At 32.6% G+C, this 17,742-nt stretch overlaps 1 protein-coding gene across 2 annotated transcripts in view; it reads left to right on the top strand.

The window, feature by feature from the left end:
* LOC141493240 (solute carrier organic anion transporter family member 1B1-like) overlaps positions 1-17,742 on the top strand; it is a 71,423-nt gene that overhangs the window by 29,684 nt on the left and 23,997 nt on the right. For both annotated transcript variants that reach the window (XM_074194315.1, XM_074194316.1), the window contains exons 5-11: positions 5,037-5,158; positions 5,383-5,529; positions 8,443-8,541; positions 10,823-11,068; positions 12,905-13,069; positions 15,304-15,499; positions 16,698-16,863. In XM_074194315.1, coding sequence (XP_074050416.1) covers positions 5,037-5,158; positions 5,383-5,529; positions 8,443-8,541; positions 10,823-11,068; positions 12,905-13,069; positions 15,304-15,499; positions 16,698-16,863 — 1,141 coding nt within the window. The remainder of the gene's footprint in view (positions 1-5,036; positions 5,159-5,382; positions 5,530-8,442; positions 8,542-10,822; positions 11,069-12,904; positions 13,070-15,303; positions 15,500-16,697; positions 16,864-17,742) is intronic.

The following is a 17,742-nucleotide window of genomic DNA, read 5'->3' as shown; positions in this document are numbered from 1 at the left end:
CCTCCTTACAGCTCCAGGGCAGAGGGAAGTGCAGTGTCCATCTACATATCAAAGCACAGGAAAGAGAGCATAAGACCTTGGAGTAATAAAGGTCCCAGTGGGGTGTCCCCCCCCAAAAAAATCCCAAAGCCTTAGAAATCCTATAAATCAGTCTTGGGCTGAGGAAATGAGTAAACAACAGAAAAAGAAGAATCTGACGATAGAGAATTATTTTAGTCCCATGGAAGATCAAAACATATACTCAGATGATGACAAAATTGAAGCTTCCATATCCAAAACCTCCAAGAGAAATAGAAAATGGGCTCAGATTATGGATGAGGTAAAAAAAAAAAGACTTTGAAAAGCAATTAAGGGAGGTGGAGGAAAAATTAGGAGGAGAAATGAAAGTGATGCAGAAAAATTATGAAAAGAAATGGTGAAAAGAAATACAAAAAAATACTGAAGAAAATTATATGTTAAAAACCAGTTTAGGCCTAATGGAAAAGGCAAAACAAAGGGCAAATGATAAGAAGAATGCCTTAAAACACAGAATTGGCCAGCTGGAAAAGGAGATTTAAAAAAAACTCTCTGAAGAAAATAACTCCTTCAAATGCAGAATGGAACTAAAAGAAGCTGTTGACTTTTCAAGAAATCAGGAAGAAATAAAATTCTTCCAAAAAAAGCCAAAAATTAGAAGAAAATGTGAAATATCTCATTGGAAAAACAGCCAACCTCAAAAATAGATCCAGAAGAAATAATTTAAAAATTATTAGGCTATCTGAAAGCCATGATCAGGAAAAGAGCCTAGACTTCATTTTTCAAGTAATAATAATAATAATAATACAGCAAAATTGCCCTGAGATCCTAGAAGCAGAAGATGAAATAGAAATTGAGGGAATTCACTGGTCACCTCCTGAAAGAGATCCCAAAAGAAAAACTTCCAGGAATATTATAGCCAAATTCCAAAACTCCCAAATCAAAGAGAAAAATTCTAAAAGCTGCCAGAAACAAACAATTCAACTACCAAGGCTCCATAGTCAAGATTACACAAGATCTGGCAGCATCTACATTAAGGGCTTGTAGGGATTGGAATATGATATTCTGGAAGGCAAAAGATTTTGGTTTACTACTGAGAATCAGCTCCCCAGCAAAACTGAACATCCTCTTTCAGGGAAAAAATATGGACTTTCAATGAAGCAGGGAACTTTCATACTTTCCTATTGAAACAACCAGAACTGAACAGAAAGTTTGATCTCCAAGTACAGGACTCTGGTGAACCACAGAGGGGGTGGATGAGAAGCACTAACTATGAGGAACTTAATGATATTGAGCTGTTTGTATTCCTGCATGGGAAGAAGATATTGATAACTCATATGAACTTTCTCATTTATAAGAGTTGTTAGATGGAGCATATATAGACAGGACATAGAAGAGCAGAATATAATGGTATAATATAGTAAAAAAAGATGGAATCAATGGGTGCTAAAGGATAGTACTGGGAGGAAGGGAAAGGAGATGAAGAAGAAGAAGAAGAAGAAGCTAAGAAATTTCACATAAGAGTCAAGAAAAAGCTTTTTCAATGGAGTGGAAAGGGGGAAGGCAAGGGGGAATGAGTGAACTTTCATTCTCTTCAGAAATAACTCAGAGGGGAAATAATATACACACTTAATAGGGTAATGAAATCTATCTTACCCTAGAGAAAAATGAGAAGAAAGGGATGGAATAAGGGAGAATGGGGGTGGGGAATAGGTGATAGAAGAGAAGGAAGACTGAGGGAGAGGGTACTCAGATACAATACAGTTTTGGAAAGAACCAGGATAAAAGGAGAGAGAGAGAGAATAGAATAAATGAGAGTAGGGAGGAATAGAGTGGAGGGACAGCTAGTAATAGCAACTGTGGGAAAAATATTGAAGCAACTTCTCTGGTGGATTTATGATAAAGAAAGAAACTCATCCCAGAGACAGAGCCATTGGAATCTGGAATCTGAACACAGACTGAAGTACATTTCTCTCTCTCTCTCTCTCTCTCTCTCTTTCTCTCTCTCTCTATTCTTGTGGTTTCTCATCTTTTGGGGGGGTTGTTATGTTTACTTTTATAACATAATTATTGTAATAGTAATAATAATAAATTAAAGTTCATTTGAAAAAATAAATTGCTTAAACTATTTAATAATTTAGAGAAACAAGTTTTCCTACAAACTTTTGCTCATTCCTCCACATATAATATTTCTTCTAATTTCCAAGGTTTAGAAAAATATCAGTTATTGGATTTTTATAGGATTTAGTCACAGTACAGCAAGCAATAAAGATTTCAATCATTATTTATAATGTTACAGGTATAAGAATGTTTTTATCAAGAATATCTCTAAGCATTGACCCTGGAAATGATGTCCCATGATTAAGATCTCTCAAGATGTCTTAATCATTTTCTCCTTCACAATTAAAGAATTCTGTTTCTCAAGAAGCAAGATCTCTTAGTTCTTTCACTTTTTGTCTCTTTTTTTCACTCAAGACAATTCAAACAGACTTAAGAATGAAAGTTAATCTTCTACTTTCATCACATACTGCTCACAAATGAAGGTAAATTGCTAACTTGCCAAGATTTCATTCCTTCCAACAGATATGGTAACAGCATCCATAGGCTCTGTGATAAGGACTATTGCATGTAAGGATTACAATCCTTTCAGAGTTGATGACAGTATTAAGAGGAAAATTATAGCAAGAGGGAAAAAAGATGAATATATGGATGAAAAAGCAGTCAGGGAAACTAAGAAGGAAGCATTAGACAATTAAAAAAGAATCAGGAAAAAATAATTCAATGACATTTAGAGAATAGAAAATATCCAAAAGAAGTGAGTGGTCAGCAATGACAGTCAGACCAGGAAAGAAAAGGACTGAGGGAAAAGTTTCAGATTTATCATTTTAGAGAGATTAGTGACTTTGAGGAGAACAACTTAATGAGTGATGAGCTCAAAATTAAGTTTGCAGGGGGTTTAGGAGTGAATGAAAGGAGAGAAATTGAATGCACAAACTATATACAACTCCTACTAGGAGTCTGGTTACAAAAAGAGAGACACACATAGGAGCAGACCTCAATAGGATAGTCTAGTCAATGAACGTTTTTTTCTTGATTACTTGTTTGTTATATAATAGGATAGATATGTCATATTTAAAAACAATATGAGGGGTGGCTAGGTGGCACAGTAGATAGAGCACCAGCCCTGGAATCAGGAGTACCTGAGTTCAAATTCAAAGCCTCAGATGCTTAATATTTACCTAGCTGTGTGGCCTTGGGCAAGCCACTTAACCCCACTGCCTTGCAAAAAAAAATACCTAGAAAAACAAAATAAAATAAACATGAAAGGATCCAATTAGAATTTAGAAACTTTTAGAAATTGATACTTCATAAGGCATTATTAGTAAATAGAGTATAACACTTGATTTCTTTTAACATTTTGGTAGTACTTAAAGTTAAATATATCCATTTCATTCTTTAGGCTCTATAACTTCCTCTAAAGGAAGAGAAATTACTTATTCAAGTTTTAAGATGAAGACAGCTAAACCTATCAAGCCTTATCTTTGGAACAGAAATAATTTTCTTTTCTTTTTGATGCTGCCTTCTACACAAATAACACAGAAAACTTTTGAACAAAACATTTTACTCAGAGCGCCTAAATAAAGAAGAAATAAACTTAATTCAAAAGATTTATATGCAATATAAATCTTTTGAATTAAGTTTATTTCTTCTTTATTTAGGACATTATTGAGGACATTAGAGTGGATTATCAAAGAAATTTACAGAATGTCTATCTCTGAAGACAATAGAACATGGTTTTAAAGTATACACATATAGATATGCATGCATACATATGTACATGTAAGCATATTCATATCTGCATGTAGGTGATACATATCTTAACCTGGGTGAAACTTTCAGTCAATAATCAAAAATTATATTGCATTAAACAGAATTGTTTTAGGGGAAGTAGTGACTATATTATTTGGCAAAAGTTATGTCAGAACCAAGATGAATCTGTTGATCTGCTTCAGGATTTCAAGGACCAACAACAATCAATCTAAATATAACATTTATTGATAGCAAATTTAGTTCTATGCAAAGAGTAGATGTATGTATCTCACTGCCATTCCAAGACATCCCATAGACCTTGATTGGGGGAAGTGAAGTGGAATATATGTTTGCTAGATGATGAGAATTGGTAGAATATATACATACATATATATATATATATATATATATATATATATATATATATATATACTTTTGTGTACAAATTATCTCTCTAAATAGAATATAGAGACCTTAAGGACAGGAATTATTTCATTTTTACCTTTATATTCACCATGCCTAACATGAAGTAGGTATTAATAAATTTGTGTTGGTTAAATGAATCAAATGTAGATAAGTCATTCTAGCTGAATACTGAATACCCATTCCCTTAACTCTTGGGCAAAAGGCATCATGTCTAATTGACTACATCAAGTAAAGCAAATTGGACTTATATACTTTTCCTTTTCTTTCTGTGGTTTTACATCTTCTGCACAACTATGTTCTTCCCAAGATTGTTAAATGATTATGATTTGCCTTTCTGATCAATTTAATGCTTAGTTAATAACTAACATTCCTACAATAAGCAATTAGTACACATGCCTTTGACTCTCTCTCTCTCTCTCTCTATATATATATATATATGTATATATGCATATATACATATATATATATATATATATATATATATATATATATATATATACACACACACCAAATAGAAATTGCAAATTCACACACAAATACAATAGGAAAGGATTTTTTTCATTCCTTTAATAGCGTTCAAGTGTTTCTTTTTCTCTTTCTTGCTAAGTCTCCTTGGGAAAGACTATATTTTTATTGCTAATGGGCAGGCTCTACTAATGAATTACTATCCACCATTATCCACTTAATGAAAATAATGAATGATAAACTTGGTCTATAGGATGGAGGCATATAAAATATGAATAACTTTTTGCTAATCCTTTAATAATCCAATTATATTTTCATAGTTACAGGTATGACTCAACATTAAATACTAAACCACTTAACAACTCAACAGTAACCTACACTCCTTGCTCAACTGGTCTCAACTCAACTGCCAATAAAAGATCATCTGTACTATTAGAGTCAGGTAAGCATTAATGATAGTCAATGCAAAAAAAATTAAGAAATGTTTCAAGGACAAATATATTTCTACAAAGGTACATTATTTAGTTGACTATGAAAATATATCTAAAATCTAATTGGACTAAAATATTAAGGTCAAATTAAATAAATATAGACATATTCAAGTTGAATAATATCATAGATGTGTAAGTATATAATGCTAACAAATCAAACTTCTTATGTTCAAAGGCTGCAAAAATGAATCTGGCTTACCCACATGGATATATGTGCTGATGGGAAACATGTTACGTGGGATTGGGGAAACTCCAGTTACACCTCTGGGAATCACATTCATTGATAATTTTGTTAAAGAAGGACATACTTCTTTTTACATAGGTAATGTACATTTGTGACTTTCTCCAGGGCAAATTATCACGTGATTCATTGGAAACCCCTGCTGATATTAGTTTAGTACAATTCAGTTTTTGGAAAAAGACAGTTTTCATATTACTCTAATTTCTGATTCTTGAAAATAGCATAAGAATCCTTTCTTAGAGAACAGTGAGGATTTAAATTATCTTACTACTAAAGAATTTTTTAAATGGTTAAAATAATGAAGAGCACAATTATAAGAGGAGCAACTATCAGTCTTTATCCTACATGCACAACTTGGGGGGGGGGGAATGCATATTCTTTCTTACTTCTACCTCACCTTCCTTCCTGGTCCACTTTTTTGATTTCATCTGGACTCAGCAAGCCCATTGAACATGGCTGGACTTAAGCATAGTTTTAAGTTTTTAACTGATAGAGATTTAATTTTCATTAAACCGATGGTCTTTTTCCAACTGTAAGTATGGCTATAAACGTTACATGACTGAAGGAGAACTTTTTAAATTTCTCTTACCGTGATTTTTCTTTCCTCTGCTCCTCCAAGATAAAAATTCTTGTTCTTTGACCTATAAGAAATTTAAAACCAACTTCTTATTCCTTGTTGCTATACTCTAAATACAGTACTAAAGAAATTGTAATCTTCACCCTAATTCTCTGATGAAAAAGATTTCCTATATATAGAAACTAGGCTTCAACTTTTTTCTCTAACTTCTGACTATCATCTACTAACACTTCCTAAAATTTTGATGACAGATATGCAGGATCTCTCTCTCTATCTCTCAATTTGACCCTTATTAATGCACATCCTTAAATTGTTTGTTAATAGGGGCTCAGCCCATTGAGAAATAATTGTCTATGCTATATATTGTCATAGACTAAACTCATTACTTTCTAAAGGTCATGTGACCAAAGCTGTGAGATGAATATATATATATATATATATATGTATTATATATCTGCATGATTGAAATGGCCTTTCAGTATACCCTCTCTTGCCTTTTCTTCCATCACTAGAGTTCATATCATTATCCAGAGACTAAATAATACTAGCATAATCATCTACCAGTAAGAGGGTTGGAAGAAGTTATCATATAATCACTGTTTTAAATCTGTTTTGCTTTTAGTATATTCATAACAATATGCCATCAGTATCTTCTTCTGATGAAAAGTAATTGCTTTGCTTAAATAAGATTGTATTTTCCCCAATAACATGTAAAAACAATTTTAACATTCAATTCTTAAAGTTTTGAGTTCTAAATTCTATCCCTCCTCTACCCTCCTTCCTTTCTGAGGAAGGTTATCTATGTGTAATCATCTAAAAGAGTTCCATATTGGTCATTTTGTGAAGGAAAACTGGTAGAAAGAAACAAAAGGAAAGAGAGAAAGAAAGAAAGAAAGAAAGAAAGAAAGAAAGAAAGAAAGAAAGGAAGGAAGGAAGGAAGGAAGGAAGGAAGGAAGGAAGGAAGGAAGGAAGGAAGGAAGGAAGGAAGGAAGGAAGGAAGGAAGGAAGGTAAAAAAGAAAGGAAGGAAGGAAGCATGCTTCAGTCTATATTAAGACATTTTCATTTCATTTTCTGGAGACAGCATTTTTCCATCATGAGTTCTTTGGAATTATCTTGGATCATTGTATTGCTATTCATCGTGTAGTATTGCTTCTGTTTACTTCACTCTATATCAGCTCATATAAATCTTTCCAGGATTTTTTTAAATGATCCTGTCTTCATTTCTTATGGAACAATAATATTCCGTTATGATAATATACCACATGTTCTTTTCTCTCAGTTGATGGGCATTCTCTCAGTTTCCACTTTTTTAACCACTTGTGAAGAGCTGCTATAAATATATTTTGTGCAAATATATGTTTTTCCTTTTTTCTTATCTCTTAGTTATATACACGTAGTAGTTATGCTGGATCAAAGGATATGCACAGTTTTATAGTTTGGGGGGCATAGTTCTCCATAATGGTTGAATTAGTTCACAGCTCTATCAATAGAACACTAGTGTCCCAGTTTTCTTATGCCTACTTTAACTTTTAACCATTTTTCTTTTGTTTTATTATCCAATTTGCTAGGTGTGAGGTGGTAGGTACTTTAGAGTTGTTTGTTGTTGTTTTGGGGGGGGGTTTGGGTTTTTAGATTTTTGAAAGGCAAACGGGGTTAAGTGGCTTGCCCAAGGCCACACAGCTAGGTAATTATTAAGTGTCTGAGGCCGGATTTGAACTCAGGTTCTGACTCCTGGGCCAGCACTCTATCCACTGTGCCACCTAGCTGTTCTAATTTGCATTTTTCTAATCAATAATGAGTTAAGACATTTTTTATAAAACAATAGTTAGCTTTGATTTCTTCATTGGAAAACTTCTTTCCATATCCTTTCATCATTTATCAATTGGGGAATGATTAGTGTTCTTATAAATATGACTCAGTTCTCTATATTTGAGAAATAGGCCTTTATCTGAGGTATTTGCTTTAAAAATTTTCCCCAGTTTTGTGCTTCCTTCTAATTTTGGTTGCATTGGTTTTGTTGGGTAAAAACCTTTTTTTAAATTTTGAAGAATTAAAATTATTGATTTTTCATTTTTAAGGTTTTCTATATCTTGTTTAGTGGTCCTAAATTTTTCTCTTCCCCATGATCTCACAGATAAATTATTCTATGCTTTCTTAATTTGCATATTATCACCTCCTATGTCTAAACCATGTGCCATTTTGACCTTATTTTGGTATAAGATGAAAGATGTTGATCTATACCTAGTTTCTGCCACACTGTTTTAGTTTTCCTATACTTTTTTTGTCAAATAATCAGTTTTCATTTCAAAAAAAGGTATTGTTTTAAAGATATCTATTTCTTCAACAGATGATCATTAAAAAATATTGTGGTGAAGAGGCTATATATAATGATTGAATTGTTTTATAACATTTTCAGGCATTTTGAATTCATTAGCAATGATTGGCCCGGTAGCTGGTTTTCTTCTGGGATCATTATGTGCAAAACTGTATGTGGACATTGGATATGTAGACTTAAGTAAGTGCCAGATCAAATAAATATTAATGGAATTTTATTAATTGGTCATCATTCTTCTGAGTAATTTATTTTCTTATTCTATATAACAATATTATGTTATAAGGTAATATATTTTTCTGCTTTTAAAAATTGGTAAACCTGGAGATCAGTAACAAGAAAAAGTTTGGTGGTGTGTACATAATTATAACAAAACCAGTTGAAATTAACATATTCAAATAATCATTTCGATGTTTTTTAATATATGATAACTAATTAGAACAATTTCTCCTACCCAGAACCCAACAGGGATTTTTCAGAATAAATCATTCCTTTGGAAGAATATTATATGAAAGTAAAACTTTATATGAAGGTAGTAATTTGGTGGTTGATAAGATGCCCTGAATATTTTACTTCATTTGAAATTAGTTTGAACCATTTCACTTAACTAAAGGCTGTATCCACACTGGGAGACTAACACTGTTTTGACAATTTTTATCACCTAATGCACTTTTTATGTGTTTTCTGCTTAACTAATGACTGGATGTGATTGATAGGTGCTCTTTTATTTCTTATTTTTAGCTTATCCTCCATAGGTCTGGGAAACAGAGGAAACATCTTAGACAGGTATAAGCTCACTGAAGAACATTCCCATCATGATGGTAGAAGTCCAACTTTCCCATGGATAGATGGATTCATTCCCCAAAAAATTTTCTGTTCCAAAACACATATAGTTTGTTTTTTGTTACTCTTTAAACAAATACATATCCTCCCCACCACCAAAAAATTTATGACTAACCCCGATCAAGTATTTTCGTTATAACTGAGACATTAGTTCATTAGTGATTAAACTGATCAAAGCACCAGATCACCTGACTTCCAGCTCCAATCTTATTCAATTCAATTAATTAAATTCACAAATATTCTTGGGCAACTACTGTTGGTAGAGCACTAAACAAAGGTGAATTAAAATATTATCCCCAATCTCAATAACTTCATGGATACTCTAATGTAGTTGCTACAGAAATAATTAGCTGACAACTAATTTTCTGGGAAGGTGATCCTTGGAAAGCAGGAAAATAGTCCTTCAATGAACTCTTATTAGAAAACCTTCTAGCTGGCTAGAATTTACCAGAGATGGCATTGCCATTAAGTGTCACAATAATAAGTAGATGGACCAAAACTAAACATGTCTCTCTGCCATAACATCATTTCAGCCATATCCAACTCTTTATTTTTTTCGATAAAGACAGTGGAGTAGTTTACCATTTCCTTCTCCAGCTCATTTTACAGAGGAGCAAATGAAGCAGAGTTAAATGACTCCTAAGATCACAAAACAGAGGTCAGATTTGAATTCAGGAAGGTGATCAATGTATTCACTAACATTTTCTCTACTGAGCAACCTAGCTAAATACTTGAAAAAAATGAGTGATATATTCAACTAAGTCTGATTCCTTTTAGTCTTCTATTCATTAAGGTTCATAAGGATGAGTGACTTATTAGAAGGTCATTCAACTCTTAACAAAAATAAAATTCCTTAGCCTCTTACTTGAAGAAATGTATCTGATTAGTAACCCCAAATATAATGACCCACTAAGCCTTGAGACAATCTGCAAAGTATAAGGGATATTAAGTTCTCATAGATGGCTCTTTAATTCCCTTAAATAGTCAGAAAGCCATATCTATTTAGGCAGAAGGCACTAGGAAATTCCATTAATGAAGAGATGGCTTGAGCCTTAACCCTCTGGGCTAATCAAGTGTTAAAGAAAACTTCTTCAAAATTCAATAAGCCACTCTACATTTCTGAAGTATTAAAATGTATTATTATTTAATTAAATGAGTTTGTTATAATATATTTTAGAAATATATTCTATTTCAAAGAATGTATAATTCTGTGCTATTATTTGGGATTTTTCCATCACAACTTGGGGATTAATTGTTTTGCTTCACCAAAACCTAAACTTCAAACAGTTCAAGACAAGACCTGGGTCTTATTTCATCTTTATTAATTTGTTATTGTAATACAGACCTTTACACATAGCAAGTACTCAATATGTGTTTGTCACACCAGAATTTAATAAATAGAATTATTTTTTTCCATATGGTTCTGATATATTGAAATTTTACTATTAATATTTTTCATTGTTTTAATTGCCTTTTGGTTAATCCACTATTCATATGAATTTTTCTTGTTTGGATGAGTTTTCTAATCGATAAAAATATGTGGGATGATTTAAATTTTGATAAAAGAAAATGATAGCAATTTTTAAAATCATGCATATTTGCATTGTTTATTTTGTTATAGGTACATTGACAATAAAGCCAACTGATTCCCGTTGGGTTGGTGCTTGGTGGCTTGGTTTTCTCATAATGGGAATCCTTAGTATTGCTGCTGGAATACCATTCTTTTTTATTCCTAAGTCTCTGAAGAAACCAACACAAGAAAGGAAAATTTCATCATCTTTGGTTATATCCAGTACTAATGAAAGTGGAAGCCAAAGGACAAATATTAAAAATCCAGAGCAAATAAAGAAGCCTAAAGATCTGTCAGGTATAAATTTCACATTTGGAACTTCTGTTTGTCTGTGTTAATTGAGGGAAGCAAATTAGTGTGCATACTTGGGTGATAGGAAGAAAAAAATGAAAATTCAAATTGTCACTGAAAAATAGGATAGTTTTTTTAATGTCTCACATTAAATGTGCAATCTACAAAGATAAAGAGAGAAAATGCAGTCTTGGAGCTAAAAGTAAGCTAAAGATCATCTATTTACAATAGTTTTATTTAACAAATGAGAAACTGAGGTCTAATTAAATGGTTTCTCCAAAGTATATAGAATTAGTGACAAAGTCAAGACTAGAAACCATATCTTCCCTTTCTAGGGTAAAGTAAATTGAAGAGAAATTCAAAGAAGCTTTATCTCACAGTCTGCAATTTGCCTTATATGCTAAAAAGAGCTTCACCTTGTACCCTCTAGTAGGTGCAGAAAGTTATTTTATGGAAATTTGTTAGTCAAATGAGAGTTATTTTAATAAATGAAAAAAAATATCTATTAACTGAATCATAGGATTTAGAGTGGAAAGATTATCTAGTCCTGCCCTACAATTTTTTTTTAATTTAGAAAACTAGGGATCCAGGGAATAGAGTAATTTGCCCAAGGTGATATAGAGCATTTGAACTCAAATTCAGGACCTCTGACTCCAAAACCAAGGACAATGATAACATGTTCCTAATTACAGTTGGTTTAAATTTATCTTCTAATTTTTCATAGTCCAGGGTAGAATTAGACATTTTAGAGAAAATTTCCTTAGTTATAAGATCATTCTTTTTCCCCAAAGTCCTTCAAACACCAATAGCTTTTTAAAAAATTAGTTCTCATACTCCTTATCCTTTGTTCCAAATGTAATGATCCTCCTACTTTCCTGACTCTTTACACACACACACACACACACACACACACAAACACACACACACACAAAAGCACAGTGGAGAGTGGTATTCTTTAGCAAGGTTATTGTGTTGCTGCACCTTATCTGAAAAAGAAACTAAAAATATTTGGCTACTTATTAGCATAAGAGCAGACAATCATATGTCAATAAGTCATTCTATAATAGGTATAATTGAGCCAAAGAAGAAAAGGAAAAAAAGATATATCACCAAGAGAAATGTATAGTTCCAAAATAAAGGGGGAAAAGGGCTAAGGAATAACATGAAAAGTCATCATTCATGCATAAGATAGAAATAACCCAAAGGTAAACCAGGAGTAAGTTGTCTGGATCTTATTTTTTTTTTGAAGTATCTATAGAAAAACATGGCCAGAAGCTCAGAGAATGAGAAAGCCCCTCCAGCCTCCACAACATGCATTCTATCAAAGGCAAGAGTATTATGACTGATATGTCCATAGATACATTGAAATATTGAGGAAGTAACCTTGTATAATTACTGATACATTGGCACCATCCCTGATAAATAGCGTTCTCCCACCCCCTTGCCAAGGAATGACTGAAATATCTAACGATGCATCAATCTATAACAAAAAAAGCAATTAAATTGTTCTCTCTGGAGAAAATCAGAAGAACTGAATTTTTACAATCATCATGCCATTACCTAATGGTGTGACTTTGAACAACTATCATCTTTGTGTGTGTGTGTGTGTGTGTGTGTGTGTGTGTGTGTAATAGTGTTAAGTGACTTATCCAAGATCACACAGCTAGTGAATATCAAGTGTCTGAGGCTGAATTTGAACTCTAACTCTAGGAATTCTATGATTTTATGATTATTTTTTGTCCCCAAGTCTACTACTAAGCCTCCCATAGAAGGAAAGGGGGGGCTATTTCCTGAATATGTTGAATTATCTTTTTCAACAAAGCTTTTTATTTTTTCATTTAGGTTATTTCCATTCCTTGAAACGTATCCTTAGTAACTGGATGTATCTTATCTACTTGATTTCATCAGTGTTTACCTTTAGTAGCTTTATTGGCTATATTACTTATATGCCAAAATATTTAGAACAACACTTTGGCCAATCAGTTTCTAAGGTGAATTTTTTACTTGGTAAGTCTTACTACCTGACTTTACTATATTATTTACAGTTTTGTTTCCTCTTTGCCTATTTTAATTCCTTCAGTTTCTTCTTCTATTATTGCTATAGCTAGCATTTTTGCTCAATATGAAATACTAGTTATAATGGGAATCCTTGCTTTATTCCTAAGCTTTTTGGGAAGGCTTCTAGTTTATCCCCATTCCAAATGTTTGCTGATGGTTTTAGGTAGTTACTGTTTAAGGAACCTTCATTTATTGCTTGCTTTATATTCCTTTTAATAAGAATGAGTATTACATTTTGTTAAAAAGCTTTTTCTTTATTTATTGAAAAAAATATATGATATTTGTAATTTTGTTATGATTGCAGTCAATTATTCTGATAGTTTTCCTACTATAGAGCCAGGCCTGCATTCCTGACATAAATCACACCTGCACATAGTATATGAATTTTGAAATATATTGCTGTAATTGCTTTGTTTATATTTTATTTAAAATTTTTTATATCAATATTCATGAACATAATTTTTTAGTTTCTTTTTTTTCTGTTTTTTTTTAATTGGTAGAGACTGCACTTGGCCAAGGCTGCTTTCCATGTCTTTAGCCTTGGTGTTACTGGGTTTTGGCAAACACTTGACTTTGATTCTTGAAAAATTATGGCCAAGCTAGCTGTTGAGGTCCTGGGAAACTTCCACAACCTAGATCCAAGGCTCTTCAGTACTGTAACTAAGGAAAGGGGCAGGAATATAGGGATGGATTTTGATGTAAACCTATGTAGAACCCTTGGGTTTGCTGGTGCAACCCTGAGACTGGTATTGTGATGAGTAGGGGAAGGGAGCTAAGTAATCGCAGAGTCAGGGAGCATTAGTTCTTTGGTTTATTTGCTATCTTTTTTTTCCATCTTATTTTTGGATTCCAGGTTCCTGCACTATGAAAACAGCTGAATTTGTTTTATCTTAGGTGCATAATTTTTTTGGTATTTTGAGGAAACTGTAGAAATCAGTGAAAATAATACATCACCTTATTGGTCATGTAATCTGAAAGCTCCATTGAGTCATTTTTACTAGCCCTTTTAGACAGAGTGAAAGGAAATTTCTTAACTTCATTTTAGAATATTAACTGGTCAGGTATACATGTTGAATACATGATAAAAAAATAAATAGAAAAAGCACTGTACCAGTACCCAACCTCTTCATGGTACTTGCCTGAAAATTAAATAAACCAGCAAACCAGAAAACTCAATATATCATATATCACCTTTCTCCATCTCCTAGTTGCTCATACTCTCTTCAATTAGATTTTATATCTATTTTGCAACTATTTCAGAAGTATATATATATATATATATATATATATATATATATATATATATATACACATATATATGCACTTTTTTCCATTAAACAGTAAGCTCCTTGAAGACAGTGTCTTTTTTATTCATTTATTTTCTTGGCTTATCAGTGGGTAATACAGGGTTTACACATAGTAAATACTAAATAAATGTTTTTTAATTGATCAGTTTATTGGCTGCTATAAAATACAGAATAACTAGGGACTTATATCTCATGCTATGTGTTTGCTTAAATAATCTGTGCTAATGTCTCCTTCACCAAGCTTCTTGAGACAGATCTGCTTTTGTTTCTACACATATTTTTATTGCTGGCATCTACTACAGTGCTTGACACCAGGGATATTCTTTTTTGGGGGGGTTTGCAAGGCAAATGGGGTTAAGTGATTTGCCCAAGGTCACACAGCTAGGTCTAGGTAATTATTAAGTGTCTGAGGCCAGATTTGAACTCAGGTACTCCTGACTCCAGAGCTGGTGTTCTATCTACTGTACCACCTAGCTTCCCCAACCAGGGATATTCTTAAAAAATGTATTTTGACTGGCTATTAGTGTGAACTCAGTTTAGGTTGTAACTAAGAATACTATTGGAGTGATCCAAGACCTTTAAGCAAACATAGGTTAATGAGAAATGAAAAGGGACTATGACCTTTATTTGAAAACAGAAAGTATCCTTTCCTGTCGGTTGGGGAGGGATGGTCTATGACTAATGTCATTGAATTGAATAGATGGCTTCCTTTAATATGGAATGGTTGATCAGATTAAAGTCTAGCCTTTCTGAGAATAGGAAAATGTATTAGTGAGTTTAATATTACAATTTTTAAAAATGTCTGTATTGCCCAACTTATGCTAGAGACTATGGTTACATATTTTCAATATTTTTTTATTCCCCTCTTTTTTCCAGGAGTAATAGGAATGCCTGTTATTAGTATTTCAGTTTTTTTGGGAGGATTTATTTCTAAAAAATTTAAATTGACAAACCTTGGAAATATCAAACTACTCTTCTTTTGTCATATTTGTTCTTTTACTCTTCATGCACTGCTTTTGTCATTCAACTGTGGAAGAAGTTCAGTAGCTGGCTTAACAGTAACTTATGATGGGTATGTAACTATTATTGATAAAAATAAAAATATAGTGATGTAATATTAGTATTGATCAATTTTAATTAAATAAGAACAAGTAGTATTCATTCACAAAAATGAAACAATAACTTCATTACAGTGCACACCATCTCAACTCCTAACTTTAGTACCTCAGTATTTACTTATTTTGTATTATTTCAGACAACAATCTCACCTCCCAGCATAGATAACAGACTAGACATCATTGATATAAATGTTCCTCATGTCTGTGCTGAAAATCATTGTTTTTTAAATGTTCAATGAATGCTCCTTGGTTTGTCCCCAGAAATAGCCAAATGGTATATTAACAAAGTATTCCTTTTCTTGCAACTCAGAAAGGAACAGGAACATTATCATTTTTAGAATGCATTATTTGGGTGTGATAGGTGTTAGTTACATCAAGAATATTAATTCAAGTAGATTCAGACCATACTGTTCAAGAAAATTTGAACTTATTCAGTCTCCCTTGATTTTTCAAGGGAGCAAGGTACATGTAATGCTATACCTAGAATCAGAAAGACGAGTTCAAATTCAGCATGACACTAAAGAGCTAAATGACCTAGGCAAATTGAATACCTCTTACCATCTCAGCTTTCTCATAATTATAATGGGAATAATAATAGCACCTTTTTTTTCCTTCTCCAAGGCTTTGTGGAGATAATATTTGAAAAACACTGTGCAAACTTTAAACCACTATATAAACTATAGCTTTTAAGATGATGCTAACAATGTATAATGATGTTATAATGTATTTAGTTATATGATGTAAGGCTATACAAAATATTATATGATAAAATTATATAATATATATTTCATCTATATGAATAACTTTCATAGAATTTTTGATATGGTTAAATAAAGAAATCGAGGTACAGAGAAAGAGAATGAGTTATCCAGGATGATATCTAGAATGAAATGATACCAAATCTAAGCACATGATACTAGCACTTTCTTCTTAGGAAGTAGCCTCTATTTAATAATTCATAACTAGTTACATTTGTTTCCTTAATTACATTTGTTGTCTGTGATATTTGTCAATATTTGTAACTATAGAAGTAAAAGATACATTTTGAAATACTGCCTTTTTGATATATTTCAGCTTTGTTTCTTTGTCAGATTAGAAGACAACTTTTTTTTTCCTCTTATCACTGATAAATATTAACATTTTGGTTTACAGGAATGATTCAAGGACACATCCTCAAAACATCTCATTTTCTTTCTGCAACTCAGACTGTAATTGTGATGCCAACTTATGGGATCCTGTCTGTGGGGACAATGGAGTTACTTATCTATCCCCCTGTTTGGCTGGATGTAAATCTTCAGTAGGTCATGGAGAAAAATTGGTAAATGTTATAATGGTTATGTCTTCTGCATCATAATCAATACAGATTTAATTGGGTAATTGTATTCAGTTCAGTCAACAAGTAATCAGTTCAGTAATATACCAAATCACAAGAGTGGTATCATTTGGTTTACTGCTGAATACAGAGACATTTTCAGATATATTTGTTTCTAATTGCAGTAAAATATGTAGATACAAGTAGACCTTCCCATACATAAAACCAGACTCTAAAGTCATACCGTCAAATATCTTTTAACTTTGTAAATATATTGCCAGGGATGGGCATCACCAATTTAAGAATAAGAGGCCTTGAATGGTAGAAGAATTCACACACAGCCCTGGAATTTGAAAAACTCTTCAGAATTTATTATAGAAGCCTGCAAAGTTAGAGATTAGAATCATTTCTCCTCCTTTGTAAGCTGCTAGAGACAGGAGAATAACAAAAGGTTAGGTGGGGTTTGAGAGAGAGTGAAAGACAGATAGACAGACAGACAGATAGACCAACAGAGAGACTGCCAGGGAAAGGCCACTGGGCCAAGACTCCAGGAGTCTGCACACCAAGGGGAATCCAGGCTAGTTTTTTAATAACCTTGACCATTCTCTGGGTATAGAAAGATCAGGAGACTGTGAGCAAAGGGGAAATTGCTCCCCTTCTACCTCATTGAAATCAGGTTAAAAGAGGAGAATTTGGGGATTGGGAATGAGGAGTCTTTAGGAATTTACTTTTAACAATGGAACAATAGGAGTTAATTTATATCACAGGAGCAGATAACATTTTTACAAAATTTAATAGTATAAAGGATTACAAAATCTGTTTCCAATTACAAATCTCTTATGTCTATAACTCCCTGCATCATATTCTCATAATTCCTTGCATCAA

This window comes from Macrotis lagotis, chromosome 7 (genome assembly GCF_037893015.1).
Source record: "Macrotis lagotis isolate mMagLag1 chromosome 7, bilby.v1.9.chrom.fasta, whole genome shotgun sequence".
In the NCBI taxonomy this organism is placed as follows: Eukaryota; Metazoa; Chordata; class Mammalia; order Peramelemorphia; family Peramelidae; genus Macrotis; species Macrotis lagotis.
The sequence above is the reverse complement of the archived record's forward strand: the minus strand, read 5'-3'. Positions and strand labels throughout refer to the sequence as shown.